This window comes from Phalacrocorax aristotelis, chromosome 5 (genome assembly GCF_949628215.1).
Source record: "Phalacrocorax aristotelis chromosome 5, bGulAri2.1, whole genome shotgun sequence".
Taxonomy (NCBI): domain Eukaryota; kingdom Metazoa; phylum Chordata; class Aves; order Suliformes; family Phalacrocoracidae; genus Phalacrocorax; species Phalacrocorax aristotelis.
Window position 1 is genome coordinate 12,141,410 of NC_134280.1, and position 18,853 is coordinate 12,160,262.

The following is an 18,853-nucleotide window of genomic DNA, read 5'->3' on the forward strand; positions in this document are numbered from 1 at the left end:
TGCTTTTGCTGTTTGCTCCAGACATGGAGAAATTCATGCAGAATCCTTCCCAGCCCAAAGCCCCTGTTGGAAATGCAGTCAGACACTATCTACAACATCACTAACAGAAATACAGTGACACAGGGAACAGCTGCACAGGGCCAGCACCCATCCTGTGTGGGACAGCCAGAGATCATCAGCCCCAGCCTGTGTCAGGAAGCTGAGCAGTATCTGAGGCTTCCCTGAGAATCACAGAATTGTAGGGGTTGGAAGGGACCTCCAGAGATCATCTTGTCCAACTCCCCTGCTTGAGCAGGCACACCCAGAGCAGGGGGCACAGGAACGCATCCAGGCACGCTTTGAAAGTCTCCAGGGAAGGAGACTCCACAGCCTCCCAGGGCAGCCTGTGCCACTGCTCTGGCACCCTCACAGGAAAGAAGTTTTTTCTCATATTGAGGTGGAGCTTCCTATGTTCCAACTTGTGCCCATTGCCCCTTGTCCCATCATTGGGCACTAATGAAGAGAGCCTAGTCCCATCGTCCTGACACCCACCCTTTAGATATTTATAGGTATTTATGAAATCCCCCCCCCCTTCTTCTCTTCCCCAGGCTGAACAAACCCAAGTCTCTCAGCCTGTCCTCATATGGGAGATGCTCCAGCCCCCTGATCATCTTGGTAGCTCTCTGCTGGACTTGCTCAAGGAGTTCCACATCCTTCTTAAACTTAAACTGGGGGGCCCAAAACTGGACACAGTACTCCAAACGTGGTCTCACTAGGGCAGAGTAGAGGAGGAGGATAACCTCTCTCCACCTGCTGGCCACACTCCTTTTAATGCAGCCTGGGATACTGTTGGCCACCTTGGCCAAAAGGGCTTGTTGCTGGCTCATGGTCAGCTCGCTGTCCACCAGCACTCCCAGGTCCTTCTCAACAGAGCTGCTTTCCAGCAGTTCAGTCCCCAGCCTGTACTGGTGCCTGGGGTTGTTCCTCCCCAGGTGCAGGACCTTGCACTTATTCTCATAAGTGAGAAGACAGCTGGGGTTTCCTCAGTACTTTGGCAAAGCTCAGACCCCTGTGCCATCAACCCCTCAGAATACCTTGAGGAGGCCTAGCTGGTGCCACTGCATCAGGTCACCATCCTTACAGGAGATTGCTGTTTCCAGGTCAGCCCTCCTCGGCCATGCCTTTGGTGGGAAGTGCTGCCACAGATCTCTCTACCTCTGCTCAGAGGGTTTTAGGAGACCTCTAGTCCCTCCTTTCTCAGCAAGAAAAAGAAAAGCCAGGTGTGGTGATGCTGCGGAGCTGAGCAGCAGCAGCCTGTTGGCTATTTTCTGTGCAGTGGACCTGGGAAGATGGGGGCTGCAGAGGAGGACTCCATTTGCTGCCATCATCCTGGCTGCTCTGAACTTCCAGCCTGAATGCATTGCCTGTGGTAAGGAGAAACAGCCTGCAGCTGGGAGGGTAGGACTGGAGCAGAAAAGGCCAGACCAGTAAAACCAAAAGGCATTAGACCTGAACTGGATAGAGGCACTTGCTTTGCTGCCTAGGAAGAGCACAAAGTAAAACAGGGACCTTTTATTTCACCGGTTGTGTCCCCTTGTTACGCCCTATCTGCTGACTCCCCTGAAGGCATGACTGAGCTCTCACTGGGCTGGAAAAGCAGCAGAGTGCTCCTCTTCCAGACCTGTGCATTTTCTCTGTACGTTAAACTTGGCCTGTAGGGCTACCTCTGCAATCCTAAATGTTCAAATGAGTAACCTGCTAGAGAACCTTTATGTTGGAGACATTAGACAAACCAGAAGGAACACAACATTACTGAAATCTCGGCATGAATCTGCACAGTTGGCAGTAAGAGAAAACTGGACACCTTCCCCTACCATGTAAAAAAAGAACAATTGCCTTGGAAATAATTCAGACACCATAAATGAGGGATTCCTTCGTATTAACTGTTTTTAATCGCAGATTTATAGTCTAAAATTAAGCAGATGTTGAGTGCTAAATAGAATGCTTAAAAGCATAAGGCAAGTTGAAATCCTAGTTTCTCTGCGTGTGGCAATCAGTAATTTCAGTAATTTATTGCAATAAATTAACACATAATAAAATGGAGCAAGCTACTAAAGAATATAGAAATATTGAAGAAGTTAGTGTGAAAAAAACAGTAACAGGTTTTCAGGTCTTCCAAAACAATGTAAATATTTTTGAATACAAGATAGGCAGTTTACAAAGGGATTTTGCGAAGTATTCTTTATGCCCTTTGAGGAATTTAACTCAAATAAGGAATTTAGTCTTGAAATAACATCAACCTTTACTTTATTTGAGTCCCCAAACTCATGTTCTGAAACAAGACAACCAAATCTCCATGAGTTTGTCTCAACATTAACATTATGTTACTCTCATTTGCTTCTACTTCACAATAGAGCGATGAGAGATACTCCTAGACCAAACAGAATCTATTGATGATTGCTGGTAGAAGTGATATGTAGTGCCCAGCTTACCCTGCCTTTCATTAGTCTTTGGAACAAAAAGGCTACACAAGCTGTGCAATTCACAGTACATTAACTACAAAGCTCTATATCATGCTATTTGTGTTGTTCATCACGAAACCAGTCCGAAAACACTTGCTCTGTTATCCAGCTGGAAGGCAGAGCAGGGCTCAGCAGCTAACCAAGCTGGAACCAGCCTGAGAGTGCTCTCAGCTCCCACAGAGGGCAGAGAAATAGAGGACATTTGCATTAGGTCCAGAGCTGTGCAAAATCAGTCCTTACACTATCCAGGAAAACAGCAACAGGCAATGAAAGCAAGAGGTCATTTGGAATCTGATATGGAAAGCTCCAGTTTACCTTAGGTTTGGACTGATTTTCAAAAAAAAATCCAGGCATTGAAAATAAACAAACATGGGAAATTAAAATCTTGTACCTATCTAAAAAAACCCCACAGATTTATACAAAACAGTGTCATGAGAGCTGGAGAGGCTGTTGTTTTCATCCCTCTGCTGCAAAGACAGGAATGACAATATCTGTGTCATTCCTGATAGGCCTTCTAACAGGGTCTCCAAGGTGGAGATGCCACAGAAACCTACTTAATTTCTTCAATCTGTGTTTTAATCCTGTTTGTGTCCTGTTTGCTATGTACACTGAGACCAAATTGTTTAGCTCAGTCTTGCATACTGGATTGTAATCACATAACTTTTACTTTCCCTCTCTTGAACCTAAGCATCCCCAGCACCTTCAATCTTTTCTCATAACTCCTGTTCCCCAGGCTCTGGCAGCTCTTGTTGCTCCTGCTGCACTTCTAGGAAGTCCGTATTTTCTATAGCAGCTTCTGGTAAAGAGGGGAGCCTGCCGGGCTGGCAGCTGTAGGCACTTAGTGCAGAATTTCAACATCAATTATAGCCACTCTCCACTTATCTAGGAATAAAATGTCTCAACAGGTCATTACCACAGCTGGAAGGAAATCGGAGATCCGCTTTTGAAGAGCTCATCTCCAACAAGAGGTGAACAGGTAAGTTGGTCCAGAAGTGGTCAGTAAAGGGACACAGGAAGCAAAACAGAGTGATGTGGTCAGAAGCCTTTTAAAAGGACAGGGTGAGACCACCAACTATTTCCACACAAGTCCCCCAGTCCCTAACAGATGATGATAACAACATCAAGTACCAATATCAAGTACAATGGAGGCTGGATTTGAATTATCAAGCAGCAAAATGTTCTTAAATTCACTAGCATTCATGTCAGTTGTATTCTCCTAATGAGCTTCTTCCTCCAAACTACATTTACAATTTTTTTAAAAAATCAAATTATATCTGAAGAAAATACTAAACCTCCATTAGCCTCATTAGCTTCACTTCACCTTTTTACTATGGTATTTTGATACAAGTGTATGGTGGAATAATTATCTTAAGAGATGGCACCAGATAGTTACTAAAATTAGTATGAAGTCCCTGGTGTTGTTTCTAAAATACATGGTTATTTTTGCAAATTTACAATAGCCTCCAGAAAAGGAAAAAAAAAAAGAAAAAAAAAAAAGATATCCTCAAAAGCTTCTTTTGTGCTAGGATCATGTAACAGAAAGTATAGCTCTAGGGTTTAGTTCCTATCAATCAAGAAAATTAGTTTCACACTACTCCCGGCCAGAGGAGCTAATATACACAATACCACAGGTCATCAGAGAAGAGCTTAAAATAAATCCAAGAGTGGGTGAGTATTGCTACATTTTGCCATCCCTTTACTGTTCTTCTAATTTTATAAAGTCTCAACCACTGAACTAATTATTAGAGGCACTTAAGTTGTTTTACTGACCCTAGCACCATTCACCGAACTCATGCAGCTCTGAGGAGCTGTTCAGACACACAAGGCTGTCCCTTGGAAACGTTCTGCTGCTGTTATGAGCCCTGGATGCACCCCAGAACAGGGAAATATTTGAGCAGGTTTTTAAACAGAGGACAAATAAAAAGTAGATGTCTTTAAAAATACAGGCCTCTGAGGCATCTTGGGTTTCCCCGTCTGCAGAGAGCACAGCAGACTGCTTATCTTGGCTCCAAAACAGATTGATGTGTTCAGCCGGAAGATTCACTAGAGCTGACAGAGAACATTTTCTTCATCGTATTGCTTTACCATGCAGGAAGATAACTCAGGCTAATAATATTCTGTCTCCTTGTTATCCTTCTATAGCCTACGCATAACTTAATTCTTAATTCCAAAAGGCTCGCAGAGGAGATTGGCCTGTTGCTACTTTCATTTACACACATATAAATCAAAACTCAGTCTACTGGAATAGATGGCACTGCACTGCTGTTAAAAAATAAAATCCTCAGTGAGGCTAGAAAATTCCCCCTCAGCTCCCCCGATCATAAACACCATGTTATCCTAGATCCAGTCACGCCCTCCAAATTTCTAAACATTGCATCTCATTTAAATTTGCATGTAAATAGGAGCTATCCCAATTCACAAGAAATACAGCTTCGTCTATCCAGAAAGCATTAGTGCAAATGTAGAACAAGCAGAAAATGGCAGAGTGGTAGAAACCAGGCATCCGTGGTAATTATCTTTACTTCTAATGAATAGTGTCTTCGTTTCTTAGTAACTAATTATAGTGGAACTGTTTGGAGAAAAGGACCTCATGATAATGCCTGAAAGAACCCGTGTTTAGCACCGAACCAGGACCACATTTGTCTACAGTGTCAGTCACCCACTCACAACCTCCTCCTAGTACCCAAGACTGCAGGATCAGGCTTTCGAATCTTCCAGGACCCCTAAGTCACTTCAGGTACTACAGACTGCAAGGTTACCGTTTTGGGATATGAACAAACCACGTCTTAACCCCAAAGCCCTAATCCTTAGTCACACAGGAAACCCCACTGGCTGCAGGCACCTGCCTGACCGTGACTCGCAGCTGCATGAAAGCACTCACTATTCTGCTCTGAAACACACATTGCCGCTTTCAGAAAACCCACATTATTATTCTGGTTTTGAAGAAGGAATTGCGGAAAGCTGAATCAGAAACTTTGAAAACTGCTAGCAAGACCCTGGTTTCACTTACCCTAATCTATCATAATATTTCATCGCTAATCTCATACCTGCTCAAAGCTCCCAGCAATGTGCCCCCTCTGCCCCCTCCATTAAGATATAAAACAAAGGTTAAGTGACAGATAGTGTCAATGTGAATAGCAATCTGTCTCACTCAGAAACCATTGCACGGGGAATAAAGAAAGAATTATTATACTGGTGTCAATATGATAAATTACAGTCTCTTTTTTCCCTAAAGAAGAATTTATAGTTTTTCAGCTAGCACAGAAAACTCTCCCCCTTTCAGTACTCTGAACATCAGAGCAGTTTCTCCTGACGTCCTGTTCAGAGTGTCTGCTAATGAAGCTGCTTATTTTGGTGGATGGCTGACGCAATTATTCATTACAGCACTCATCCTGGAATAAATATGAACCGGGAACCAGTGATATGCATTCAGACTGTTCTTTCTATATATTTGTTACCAAAAAGTAAATACGTTTGAAGGCTCTGCTGGTTGCCCTTGTTAAAATTAAAAAATGTTAGGGAAAATGAGTTTTCAGTGTTTTCTCACACCGCACAGGTTACACAATCCCATGCGCCAAACCCACGAAGTTTGCGGTCATGTTTGCCTCCTACAGCAATGAGCTCACAGCTGCAGCACCAGACAAAACAGGACTAGGAGGAACCTAAAGAAGTCACCTCCTCATTCATCATCCCCTCTGCCTAACATCTATACCTGTGCAGAGGTTTGCCTATAGAGTTATGGAGGAATTTAAGAAGAAATTAGATGACTTATTTCAGTGCTAATGGGAAACCATTAAAGATCTTTTCCTCATGCCCAGCCTAAGCTTCCCTTGGTTCGGTGCAACACCTTTGTTTCTTGTCCTAGCCCTACGAGCATCACAACATGCTTTCAAAGACCCCTCTCACTCACTTCTGTTCTCTAGGCTGAGCAACCTCTACTCCTTTTAATCCTTTCTTGACAGGCAACTTTTTCTACACCTCTGATCACTCTTGCTGCTTTCTGCTCCACAGCTCTCAGTGTGTGTCTCCCAAACAGGAGATAGAACTCTGGTTAATGTCTCCACAGAACCAATCTGCAGGGGTCCTTGGGAAACTGGTAAAAGTGCTTCATGAGTAGCCAGTCCCTCATTGCTGGGCACATTTTCATGATGGGAGGTTGTACCACAGGGAAAGGAATGCTCTCTGGGATAAACAGAGAGATGTCCTTCAAAGGCTTCAAACATCAGGGCAGAATGAGGTTTCGCAGTGGGGACCAGGACAGGGAATACTTTTTTAGTGTTTCTAGACAGACAAGAAGCTGGGTCTTGTATTAGCTCCTTCAGCCTGTACCTCTGTCCCTCAGCTTCCGCACCATCAGAGAAAAATCATTGCTGGACTGATTCAGAGCGAGGCAACCGAAAGCAGCATCAAAGATTGAGCTAATCAATTTAGTTGTGTGAGAGTGGGGAACAGAAGGGATGTATCTTGCTATTATTGCCACCTCCATAAGGGAAGGGCAATTAACAGAAAAGGTTGACATGTTGTAAGGTAATTTTTGCTGTGCAATTGCTTGCAGCTCCAAACAACGTCATCTCTTCGTACTTGCAACCGTTCAAAAAATGATAAGATGTAAGGGAGCAGTTTCATTACTTCAGCAGCTGGAGGGGGATTGCCAACCCCTGGCACACGCACTCCCAGGAGCTGACCTACTGCTCTCCCAGCCCTTCAGTGTGTCCGTAATCTCCCTCACAATATGGCTAAAAATAGAGCTGGCTAGAGGAAAAAAGGGGAAGGGGTGGAGAGAAAAGCAAACTAATTTGGCTTATTAGTAAAACCTGATGAGCAAAAGTCCAACGCAGCAAAAAAATGCATCGCGAGAGGACTTGCGAAGTCCAGGAAATGAGCACTGGCAGACCTGGCACACGTGGCTGCGTTTGCCCCTCACAAGCGAGTGATGAGTCTCCAAACAGCCTTCAACTCTTTTCCATACCAAACGCAGGACCCTTGCTCTCTGCATATCGCATATTTAAGGAGCTGAGTGCATTTCCAAAACCTTTACCTCTTGACTTCCAGATGCAGCCAACCCATCTCCCCTTCAGGTGTTAACTTTGCAAAAACACAAACACTGTTTAAGAGGTCGTACCCTGGGTTTAAAAAAGAAGGAGTTCCTGGGTGGCACAGGGTGTGTTACTGCAACACTGAACATCCCCTTCTCAACCCCTCACTTGCCCTCGTATAACCTCCACCTCAGTAACTGGTGCAGTGGTTATTGGCTAAGGATATTTGGCAAGCTTGAAAATAGGGAAAGGAAGCTGGGTGAGGGCATACATAGCCTTGTACTCTCAGAAGCATTAAATATTGGTTCAGAAATACTTAGCTGGGCACTGAGCCCTAAAAACTGTCTCCCAAAGCTTGCAAAGATAAACATGCACTGGCAACAGACCTTTCCTCCAGCATGCCTGGGAAAGGGATGAGGACCTGTATATTGGAGGAGGGACATGGGGCCTAATGCAGGGAAAGGTGCTGGTTTACATGCAGAACCATTAGAAATGCCTTTCTTTGAAAGCTTCCCCCTCAGTCCACCTGTGTTCCTTCCTGAGCCTGGAGAAAGCTCTTGGAAGTGCTGCAGCAAGATCTGCCTCCTTGCACAAGGCAGGCTGTCCTCCCCAGCAACTACAGTCCCCTACCCCAGCTCTCCTGAACCTCCCCCTCCCACAAGGTATTAAAAAGCAACAGCAGACAGAAGGCTCTCTCCAGCTTGCTATATTTAACTGCAGATCTCTAAACACTCTCCTCCCTTTCCACTCCTCTAGAAGAGCTGCGCAAAAACATGGGCAATGAGAGCTGCTTCTCACTGCTGTCACGAGCCTGAAGCCCGGGTTTGCTTGCACTGCCTCCGCTCTGGGGCTCCTCCACTTCTACATGTGCAATAAAAACCACCAGAGCATACACAGGAGGAGGAAGGGAACACTCTTGTTTCTCTGTCCCAAGAACTGAAGGTACTAATTGTTAATACTTGGAAATCAGCAACTGCCAAGAACAAGTTCCCCACCCACCCATCCACCCTAAGCTTTGAAGTGTTTTCTTTCTAGCTTTACCTTGGCACGCTGGCCAAATAAGTCACAAGTTTCCGAAGGTCTTCCTGCCTTATTCTATCATGATTGCTGCGAGCTGGGAAGGTCAAGACAGGACCACCTCGTTTATCACGGCCACCTGTGGAAAATAAAGGATTGTTAGAAAATCAGGCAGGAAGAACACGTCAAAAAAAATATGTGCACCAAATTGATAAACATAAATTACAGCACATTCAAGAGCCTGAGCACTCTGTAGCTTTCAAGGCTTGCCTAATTAAGGAAGACATGCTTGCATTTGCTCGAGCTCCAAAGGGGGGAAATAAAATAATTTTTAAAAACACAACACACAAGGAAAATTGCTACTAGCATTTCTTCTGATTTTCACCTAATCCCACCAAACCTAATATAACTGCCAACCCAAGCAGGCAATGCTAATGAAATCCTACTGTTGGGATAGTTTTAAATTGGTCAACACCAAGAAAGTGAAAGTATTTTCAACTGTTACTCAGTGTGTTGCGTCATTTGTTGCCAGATAGTTTACAACATCCCCCAGTTCGAAGCGATGTACCCCAGTAATGTTTATGCAGTAAGACATTTTAATCTATCTGGCAATTCATTAGAAATTTAAATTTTGATTAGAAGGTCATGCCTCCTATGCTTTCTACTTAGAGAGCGTTGTTGGCAACTGGAATGGTTTTTGGTTTGTTTTTTCTCCCCTGTAGCTTTCCTGTTTTAAAATCCACTCCTTTTAAACTGCCAGCGTCTGGCACTTCATCTTTTACAGCAATTGTCAAAAGGCTCAGCTGTAAGGGAATGACTCTACCCTCAGTTACACAATCATAAATACAGGGGTGAATACAAACTATTCTACAGCACCTTATTTCATTCTCTACTGTGAATTAAGTTTAATAAGCTTGAAACTAAAATCTAGTGCCTCACTCAATGTTTAGTTCTTTCTTCACATTATCTCAGGATTTTTTCAGGAATTGTGTGTTGTTAGATACTCGTTTGCACTGTTATCTAGGGAAAAAAAGTCATAGCAAAACTACAGTTCAAAAAGCTAGGACAGAACTGCATGGACCCTGCAAGTAAGCTGTAAAAATGCAGATGAGTTTGTGCTTTTTAATAGACAGTATAATCTCTTTAATAGAAATACCACTTCTGAGAAAGGAAATCAGGTGCTTCTCTGAACTGATTTACCTGATGAACAAGAATAAAAAGCTACACAACATCTCCAGCACCAATCCATGCTGTGTTCTCTCATGCAGAACACAGGATGCCCACACTCTCTGGGACCATGACTTCTGTAGGGGTTCTAAGCACCCTAATTCAATAGGAAGAGTCCTAAAGAAGCTGTGCTGTAAGAGTAGGATTGGCATGAGAGCACACGCACTTGGAAATAAGTGTCCTGGATCACCACAGGACAGAGAATTGCTCTGGGCAGAATTTAGACCAGGAATCCAGGAGGTGCCTCATATGGCAGGAGTTCCTGTAGGTAGACAAACCAGAAGCCAAACTGATGAGATACATGCATGTACCCCCACAACACAGGTTTTCCAGCTGGCCCTGCTCATAGAACAGAGAAGTCTCTTGTAGATCCAGCTCCCATCCGACAACAAAGCCTGTCCATTTTATTCTAAAAATGTCCGTTCAGTTGGTGCCACGATAGGTACAAGCTTCTAGCACAAAGCGTCTCTCTACATGACCAGAGTCACACAGAAGCAGCTACAAATAGCAACGTCGCTAGTATAAATTTTTTTTAAATATATATTTTTTAATTGCTATGTTCTGTCTAAACAGAGTTTTCTACAGCACTGCAGACTGCACAAGTCAAAGTTATATCAACTTTATCTATACAGACAGAGATGCCAGTGGTGCCCTGTGTTAGGGTTCATCAGCACTGAAATTCCCATAGTTTTCAATGGATGCTGTATACCTTAAGGGCTACCTTGTGGAATTCTGCATTGGCGCCAAATCACATGTGATTTGTCCAGGGGTACAAATAGACAGGCAAACAAGAGATGCCATCTTCGTTTTGAGCCCTCATGCAGCCAGGGGTACCTGTGTAGTACAAAAACCATCCTGCCTAATCTCCACCCAAATTGCAGTGCCTGATGTTTGCCTTTGGCTTCACACCATGAAGGTGACGAAGGTCTACGGGAATTCGTTGTCACCTTGACTGATCCATGCCTCTGCCACATAGCATGAGAATGGGGGTGTCAGGTAACAAGGATTCAGTTTACAAGGAAATAAGCTTATTTTTATTGCCAGACTTATATACATATATATGTATTTTTAAAATACCTCATTTAAAGCACATTCTCTCTTTGTTGAGATTATTTCATACACCATAACGATGCCAAAACCATTATATCATGTGTGATGCATCCAACAGAAAAGCAAGCCAGCCTACAGAATGGCAAACCAATGTAGTAACTAAAGCTGGAGGGAAATATTTTTTCAACACAGGAAGCTTTTCAGGGTTTTGAAAAATTTCCCGTCATATCAAGATGTAACCAAGGCTTTCAAAAGCTTCCAGATATTCACTGAAGCAGAGACCTGAACTTGAATTGCATCCCAGATGAACATGCTACTCGCTACTCAGTCAGGCTCCCTCTGCTTCTCCATTCACAATTATTTAAATATTTCTACAGAGTGGAAAAGCACTAAGAGATGAGACCAGGACACATCCAAGACAGTTATAATCCTTCTCCAGGATATGAAACACCCAGGAAGAGCCATGAGCTTCCCACAGCCCTGATGGCTCTGACCCTGCCCACTCACCTCCTCTTGGTAAACCAAAGATTATGCTTCTGGCCAGAGACCCCTTTCCCACCTACAGTTCCACCAAAGTCAGATCCACAAAAATAAACAAATAAACAAACAATCAATCTAAATTCTGGGAGCTGAAAAAGTTAAATCAGAAAATTCTTGACCCTTTTACTAAGAGTAACACAAGGATTTCAGCTACAGAAAAGGAAACAGACAGAACATTCCTGTCCTGTCTTTGCTTCAGGACAAAAATTGTCCCTCAAGAGTTCATCTACACTGTCGTCAGGGGAACAAGATAAATAAGGCTCTAGCACAGAGTCAGAAGTTGCCAGGACAGACCGGAGAAAATGGATTAATTCTCGTCGGAGGAGGGTTACATGATGACCCAGTTGGAGGTTTCTGGATGATGGAAGGATAAATAAGTTCCTGGACTGATTCTTTCTACCCCAATGGCACAGAAGAACAAGGAGACACAGGGCAAATCTCAAGAAATGTGAGGTTTAGAAACAAATGTTTCTAATTTGTGATAAAAGTACTGCTCTATGCTTTGAGCAATAGGGTGAAATTATTATTACAAGTGCAACATACATATTAAAATACTTCACTTATTTCAAAATTTTTTCATGAGCAATCCCTAATTTTTATTAATGCCTGCATAATTTACAATTTATGAAGAGTCTGTATGATGGAATGTCAGTTTTTTTCCAGAACAAACCATGGTATGTTTAATTCACCATAAGACCTGCAGCATTCTGTAACTGTGGTTTACTTTCTTAAATACTAATAACACATAGCTTTTCCATTACACTTTATAACCACAAATCTCAGCGTTTCTAGGCACGCTAAATGGGATGTTACTACCATCAAATTTTAGATACCTAACTTGTCTATATTAGGACACTCATCTCCTCTAGCAGAGCCTCCAGACAGGTAGCAACAGTCAGTAAAAGAGAAGAAAACTTTTGGCATTGGCTGTACAGGGAGCCTATACCTTTTCTCTTCTTTATTATCATCTCCTTTTTTTACTGAAGTGAATAGTGAGGTACAGAGAGGGGAAGAAGTTCAGCCCAGATGCCACAGCAAGTCACTTGAAGAACCAGGAGTAGAAATGAGGTTTTCTGACTTTGTCTACTGTGTTAGAGCTTCATAGTGCTTACGCTAAAAGTCAGCAACTAAAAACATTATAGAAGCTCTGCCTCTGCCCCAAGTCAACTATGATCTCAACACCAACTTTAACGCAGTCTCTTCAGAGAACTACCCAGCATATCGTTTTAAAAGAAAATAAAAAATGCAAGGAAGTAGAGAGTCTCAATTGCTCTAATCAATATGCCCAGTCTCCTGCCTCCCACCAGGCTCACAGACATGGGATGCAATAATCAAACATGTCATTAAGTTTGCTAATTACAGTTATTAAATGCTAAAACAAACAGCTGATAATTTCTAATTGTTTTTCAAGGTGGGTTTTCATGGGCTTTGCTCTGATTTAAAGAGGCAAACAGATGGTCTAGTTATTAGTGCTCTGGAAAAAGGAGTCAGAAAAACACATGTTCTTCAGGGCACAAAATACACTGAGAACAAATATTTAGCCATATATGTCTCGCGTTCCTCCTACAAAATTCTTTATTGATGGCCTTGGCTGTCAGTGGCTTGCTCGCTTGTTCTTCCCATCTCCCTTTCTTCTAGCCTAAACAGAAACCATTGCTAAATTCAGGATTTGTTCCCAGAAGTAGGATTACATCATTTTCCCTCCACAAATCATACAGGGGATATTGCAGGGATGGCACAGGGCATCATGATGCATACCACATTAAAAGAAAACTTTAAAGAAACCTCAAAGCACCTGTGTGGAAGCAGGCAGCAGAGTCACTGATCTTTTCATAACCACTTTTCTGGTCAAGCCTGAAACCAAGAGGAAAGGGACTCCAGCCACAAGATCCCTGTCCTGGCAGCAGCCTGAACTGACATCTTAATCCTCTCAGTAGTGGGCCTAAAGGTTTCTGCCTATGGTGGCTCCAACTGCCCACAGGTAAGTCAAGATGTTAGCCAACGCAGGGTGTTATTAATGTAAGCTCTGTGTACAGGCCTTTCCAATTTCAAGTCCTGAGGTACACCCATCCCTGATAATAGATAAAAAGCTGAAATTCCAGCTTTGCATAATCCTGTTTAGGACAGGAAATTATCAGTTTCTTTTAATGCAGATTTCTTGTATACAACAGATTAGAGCTTGATTAAATCATTTTTTCAAGCTACATCTCTCCAGTTCTATCAGCCATTCTGCCATGATACTTAGCTGCTCACATTTCTCTATATTTAAGGGATTCAAGGCCTCTGCTTCCTTTTAAACTCTCCTTATAAGCATGAGTTCACAAGGATTAACCATAGACACGGACAAATGTCTACCCACATAAAGGCTCGCGAGTACCTTCACTAAGCTCCTGCAACACATCCACTACAGAGACAGGAGTAGCACACAGTGTCTCTGGCCTCCATTCAGATGTCTACTGCAGTTCAAATGAATACGCTGCTTCATCTGACCCCTGCAGATCATAAGCTGATCAATCTTGGCATTACAGACCCTGCTGAGACCATAAGTGAGTTTCCAGAGAACTGAAATACTCCTCAAAAGGTATTTCAGTCCAAAACATGGTGAAAAAATTAATGATAATGAAGAGAACTAGACGACAGAGTGAGCTCAGCTTATGTGCTCGTGTCAGGCACCTCAAAAAAATGACAAACAATATGCTCTGGATTTCTAAATCTAATTGACAGACTTCCTAGGAAAGCAAACTACCAAGGAATTGGTACCCAGACTCTTAAATAATACTCCTTTCCCTGCCATAGATGAACTCTGTAAGAGGCTACTTGCTACCACAACTCCTGTAAACAGACCTCCACACTAAAACTCCTCCAGCTTCAAAAAAGACTAATGAGTTGCAGGGGTCATATAAAGGATTACCTGTATGACCACCCTCAGATTCAGTTGGTTCCAAAGCAGGTGATTCTAGTGGTGGAAATTTAAGCTCCCACAAACAAGCCCACCTGCAAAGCAACACAGCTGCAATGCAGTCACCAGGGCCTGATCCTCCTATGTGTTGCTCTTTGCAGTATCCCGTATCCCAAAGTCAACTGTCTGAATCAAATCCTAATGGCCAACATTTGCAACATTACATTTAGGGTTAATGACTCCAAAAACAAGGCTGTACATTCCCACCAGAAGGTCCCCTGGAGGAGCAGATCAGAAGCTGTAGACAGGATGCTTGGTACAGCCACTGGAGGATTCCATTTCCCACCAGGAAGATTTGTTCCACCATCACCCAGGTCACTGAATGCATTTGAAGAGACCACTTGTTATGGCTTGTAATACACCTTTGCTGATTTATGCAACTATTTTGGGGTATTTCCTTAATTTTAAATGTTTACTTGTCAACAAGCCACAGGGAAAATTGTCTTATTTCCCGTGGAGAAAGTTATTGCCCCAGCAAAGCAAAGCTAAGGACAAGTGAGGTTCATTAAAACGAAGGAAGAGCTTCTTTTCTGTGGAAGGCAACACTTCAAGAGAGAGTCCACAGGAGCCCATTTCTTCCTCTGGAAGAAGTTGTTTTGCTGTGAAGCATCAAGGGAGCACCAGTACCCTCCTCTTCAATGTTGACTCTTCCTCACACCTGTGAAAACCTCGCTGCCTTTTGCCCCAGCTGCAAATCAGGTGTTTTTGATCTTGCCTCCTCTGTTGCAGATGTATTGGAATAGCTGTATATTTTTAAAAAAACAGTAGAGAAACTGAACAAAATAAACACCAAAATCTTCTAAAACTAAACACCCCAGTGCTCACCCTCTTGCCCCTGGAGAAGGGAAGGGAACAAAACAGCACGTGGTGGTGTCAGTTGTGCTGCTGACGGTGGTACTGACAGGCACTCTGAACTCACACCACTGGGCATAACGTGAGAAGGTGTACAGAATACGGAGAAACAAAGAGAGGCCATAATCACCCTAATCACACACTGTCTTCTTCACTTGAGATAAGCACAGAGAAACAGCAATGGCAAAGTTTCTGACGTTCATCAGCAAAGTGAAATACATGATAAACCAATTTAATGTAACTGGCTGCTCAGGTTTGCCACATCCCCGGCAGTAAGTCCTCGACAGCTACAGCCAAGTAGAAGATCCTGCAAATTAATGAAAGTCCAGAGGACAGTTCAGGCTATTGCGCTTAGATAACTGCTATTAGGATGTCTTGGTCTTTTTCCCCTCTGGTTTTAAGAAGAAGCTTAGCCTAGAGCTGGGAAACACTGGCAGATGAAAATGTTTCTGAAATTGCACATTCCAGCAAAGTATTTCCATTTCAAATAGCCTATATTTTCCCACAAAAAAAGTATCAAAAAAACCCAACCATTGCTAATACAGAGAGGATGTCCAGTTGTGAATTTCAGTGCTTCTTGTCAGTAAAAATTGATTCCTTCAGAAAAAACATATGCCTATGAACCAAAGCATTTTCACAGAAATTGGGAAGTTTTCACAGGTGACGAGTCTGATTAGTAGGACAGAAGAGCACACCTTACTGCAAAATGACCAAAATGGTTGGTTGTTATTGTATTAATTACCTAAGGTGCTACAGCCACCTCCCTGGCTCCTTATATTGACTTATAAGCTCCCAGCCTTGATTTCTACATAAGGAGAACTCTTGACTACCTGCATAAATGAAGACGAGACCTTTGCTGAGATACCTGTGGAGTTCGCTGTGTCTTTAAGGACAAGAAAACCCTGTGAGCTGGAACGAGATGGGATGTATACAGACCTTCTTGCTTCACAGACTCAGTTCCTTCCTCTAACTGCTATTTTGAAACACCCTATCATTAACTATACCTATATATATATATATACACTCCTATATATATACACCTATATATATATATATATATAGCTCTACCTATGTGACAGGATGCAGGGACTCATCGACCAGGAGCTGGTCAGAGTCCAGTGTGTTTGGATGACACCCAATCAACGACTTGTGATGCCACAAGTTCTTGCAAGTCTTTTTTGGATAGAAAATTTGGTTGGGTTGATTTTTTGCCCAGTTTTGTAAGGCACTTGAACCTTTCTGCCTTCCACAAGGCAGCACAGGTTGTATCACTACTCTCACACATGCTAATTAAGGAAGTACATAAAGGAGGAATCTCCCTGCTCTAAGGAGATATTGGTAGATCTTGGCAAGCTGCTAGTGTCCGAGTGCCAGGACAGTAAGTGTTGCCAGTGACTAGACATTCTCCACAGAAATTGTTTAATTTAGTTCATGGCTACAGTTAAAATGTATGGAAAGAAACATAGCAACTGATTCTGCATAATACATTTACAACCTGTAAATGAAATCAGAAATCCCAGGAAACATTTTGATTTCTGCTTTAACCTTAGATTCCTGATGAGCATATCTAAACAGCCCCAATAGGTAAAGGCTCTTCTCTATCATCAAAAATAACCTAACACTCTTGAAAAACAAAAGGGGAAAAAAAAAGCACCAAACAAAAAAAAACCCAGCAGGCTGAGACATCATCAAAAGACCTGGAAACTTTATAGTCTAAACTTCCTCATTTTCTTCTTCAAAGAAAAATCTGCATCAATGCAGCAGCAAATCCTAGATGAAAGCATGATGGCCAAAACCGCTAGGAAAATTCAATAGTCAAGCAATACTATGTTTTTCTAATAGCATTATTTCCTCATTTTGGAATTTCATTGATTTCAAACTACATCAGGAAAGGTATAAAATGGAAGACATTTTTCTGTAGCAAAATATAGAAGAATTGTTGATGTTTCATTTGAAATTTCCATTCCAGAGAAAGAGTAGAATGGAAACTTTTAATTGAAATCAAAACTTTCTGTGCAAATACAAAATGTTTACATCATTCAAAATTTAAATATTTTGGTTAGTTTTATTCCCAACCCAATACAAATTCCAGTGTCCACAAATCCACGTTTGAGACCCCATGAAACATGGATCTGAACTCTTCCAGTGCCCAGAGGGCCCTGAGGTCTCATTTCAACCTTTTCTCTGAAGAGCGAAGCGCATCCATCGCAGAAAAAGAAAAACATGCCCCTCTACATGTGGTTGTGTGTACCTCTGGCACTAAGTGACCTATGGTGTCTTCAGACAAGTTTTTAGGAAAGTCAGTGTCTTCCCCTCTGAGCCTTCCTCTTTGATTCATCCTGCTGGCCTAGATTTAATGAAATATAATTGCAAAGTTGTCCTTTCATCTGATCTATTTACACTGAAATTCCTCCTCTGAAAGACCTTTTGGGAAATCTCTCTCTGTTTTTCCTTCAGGCTTGCAGCCAGGCTCAGACGTCACCGTGACCCAGCTCACAAGGCGGCTCCCAAGACGTGGGGTTGGGGACAGTGGGCTTTTGAAGGACGAAGATAGCCAAACTGTTACTGCATCCACTTCTCCCTCCCCCATGCCTTCTGTTGCCCAGAGTCTACAGAGAAACCTCCCACCTTGCTGAAGACATGTTGGGAGCTCTGCTTGACACAGCTGCAGCATCTCACTGGCTTATTACAGCCTTCTGTCTTTTGCTGTTGATTCCTCCGTGCTCAACCACGCTCTCAGAAACCTGGCCAGCCTCCTCCTTTGTACTCCTGCCTCGGCAGATGAGCAGACAGTACCTGGGTGACAGGCTGAAGCCCACGCACTGCCGCTCTTCTGAGCCCTCCAGGGAATGTGAAGTATTGGGAAGGATCCTGAGAAACTCTTCTAAGGGGGATGCAGGGAAAGGGCAAATGCTTTCAGTGAGACCCATGGAATTAGTCAACTAACAAGCTTTTCGTAGCCTAAGAGTATGGAAAGCTCCATGCATGAGAAGGGAATGTGGTAACCGGCTCCCCACCCTCTCCTGAGAGCCTCATACGCTTCCTTCTGTATTGCACTGATCAATAGACAATCTGTAAATATAATCAAGCAGCTCACAACATCCCAAGTTAAACCACTCTTCTAAAACAGCATCTGTGTTTCCTAGGAAAGACTATTAAGTCTAGCTTCCAAAACACTTCACCACCTCTCACTGAAAAAACCACCTAAAATAATTTACAACCTGTTTTATTTCCTCTCCCCTCTGTGCTCATCTCCTTCTCAGAACACAAAAACAGTCTCTGGCCTACAGCTCACTCCCTGATGGTTCCCAAACCCATTCCATTGCTGGAAGCAACACAGTGAACCACCCAGGCAAAGCCAAGATTTTATTAGGGTTTAGGCCACAAGCAGGTGGCCCAAGCCTTCCACCCCTGCTCCAACACCCTGCTTCATCTGCTTCCATGAGGTCAGCAATGGCAGCAATCAGACAGCGATGGCTGGGATGCACCACACCCCCGACCTCTCAGGCCATCTCGCTGCTTATGAGTGCTGGAATGGGATTCTCAGGTGCTGTTTAGCACACATACACATGAACTTTGCTCGGGTTCAGTCTAGTTCATATATGAGATCACTGGAAGAACTCAAGAACCAGTTCCAGGAAAAAATCCCAACATTATCCACCCCTCAACTC

The 18,853-nt window shown here is 43.0% G+C and overlaps 1 protein-coding gene across 5 annotated transcripts in view; it reads right to left on the reverse strand.

Annotated features, from left to right (window-relative positions):
* The window catches only part of KALRN (kalirin RhoGEF kinase), a 519,314-nt gene that overhangs the window by 332,132 nt on the left and 168,329 nt on the right, over positions 1-18,853 (reverse strand). For all 5 annotated transcript variants that reach the window (XM_075093010.1, XM_075093013.1, XM_075093012.1 and 2 more), the window contains exon 3: positions 8,579-8,693. In XM_075093010.1, coding sequence (XP_074949111.1) covers positions 8,579-8,693 — 115 coding nt within the window. The remainder of the gene's footprint in view (positions 1-8,578; positions 8,694-18,853) is intronic.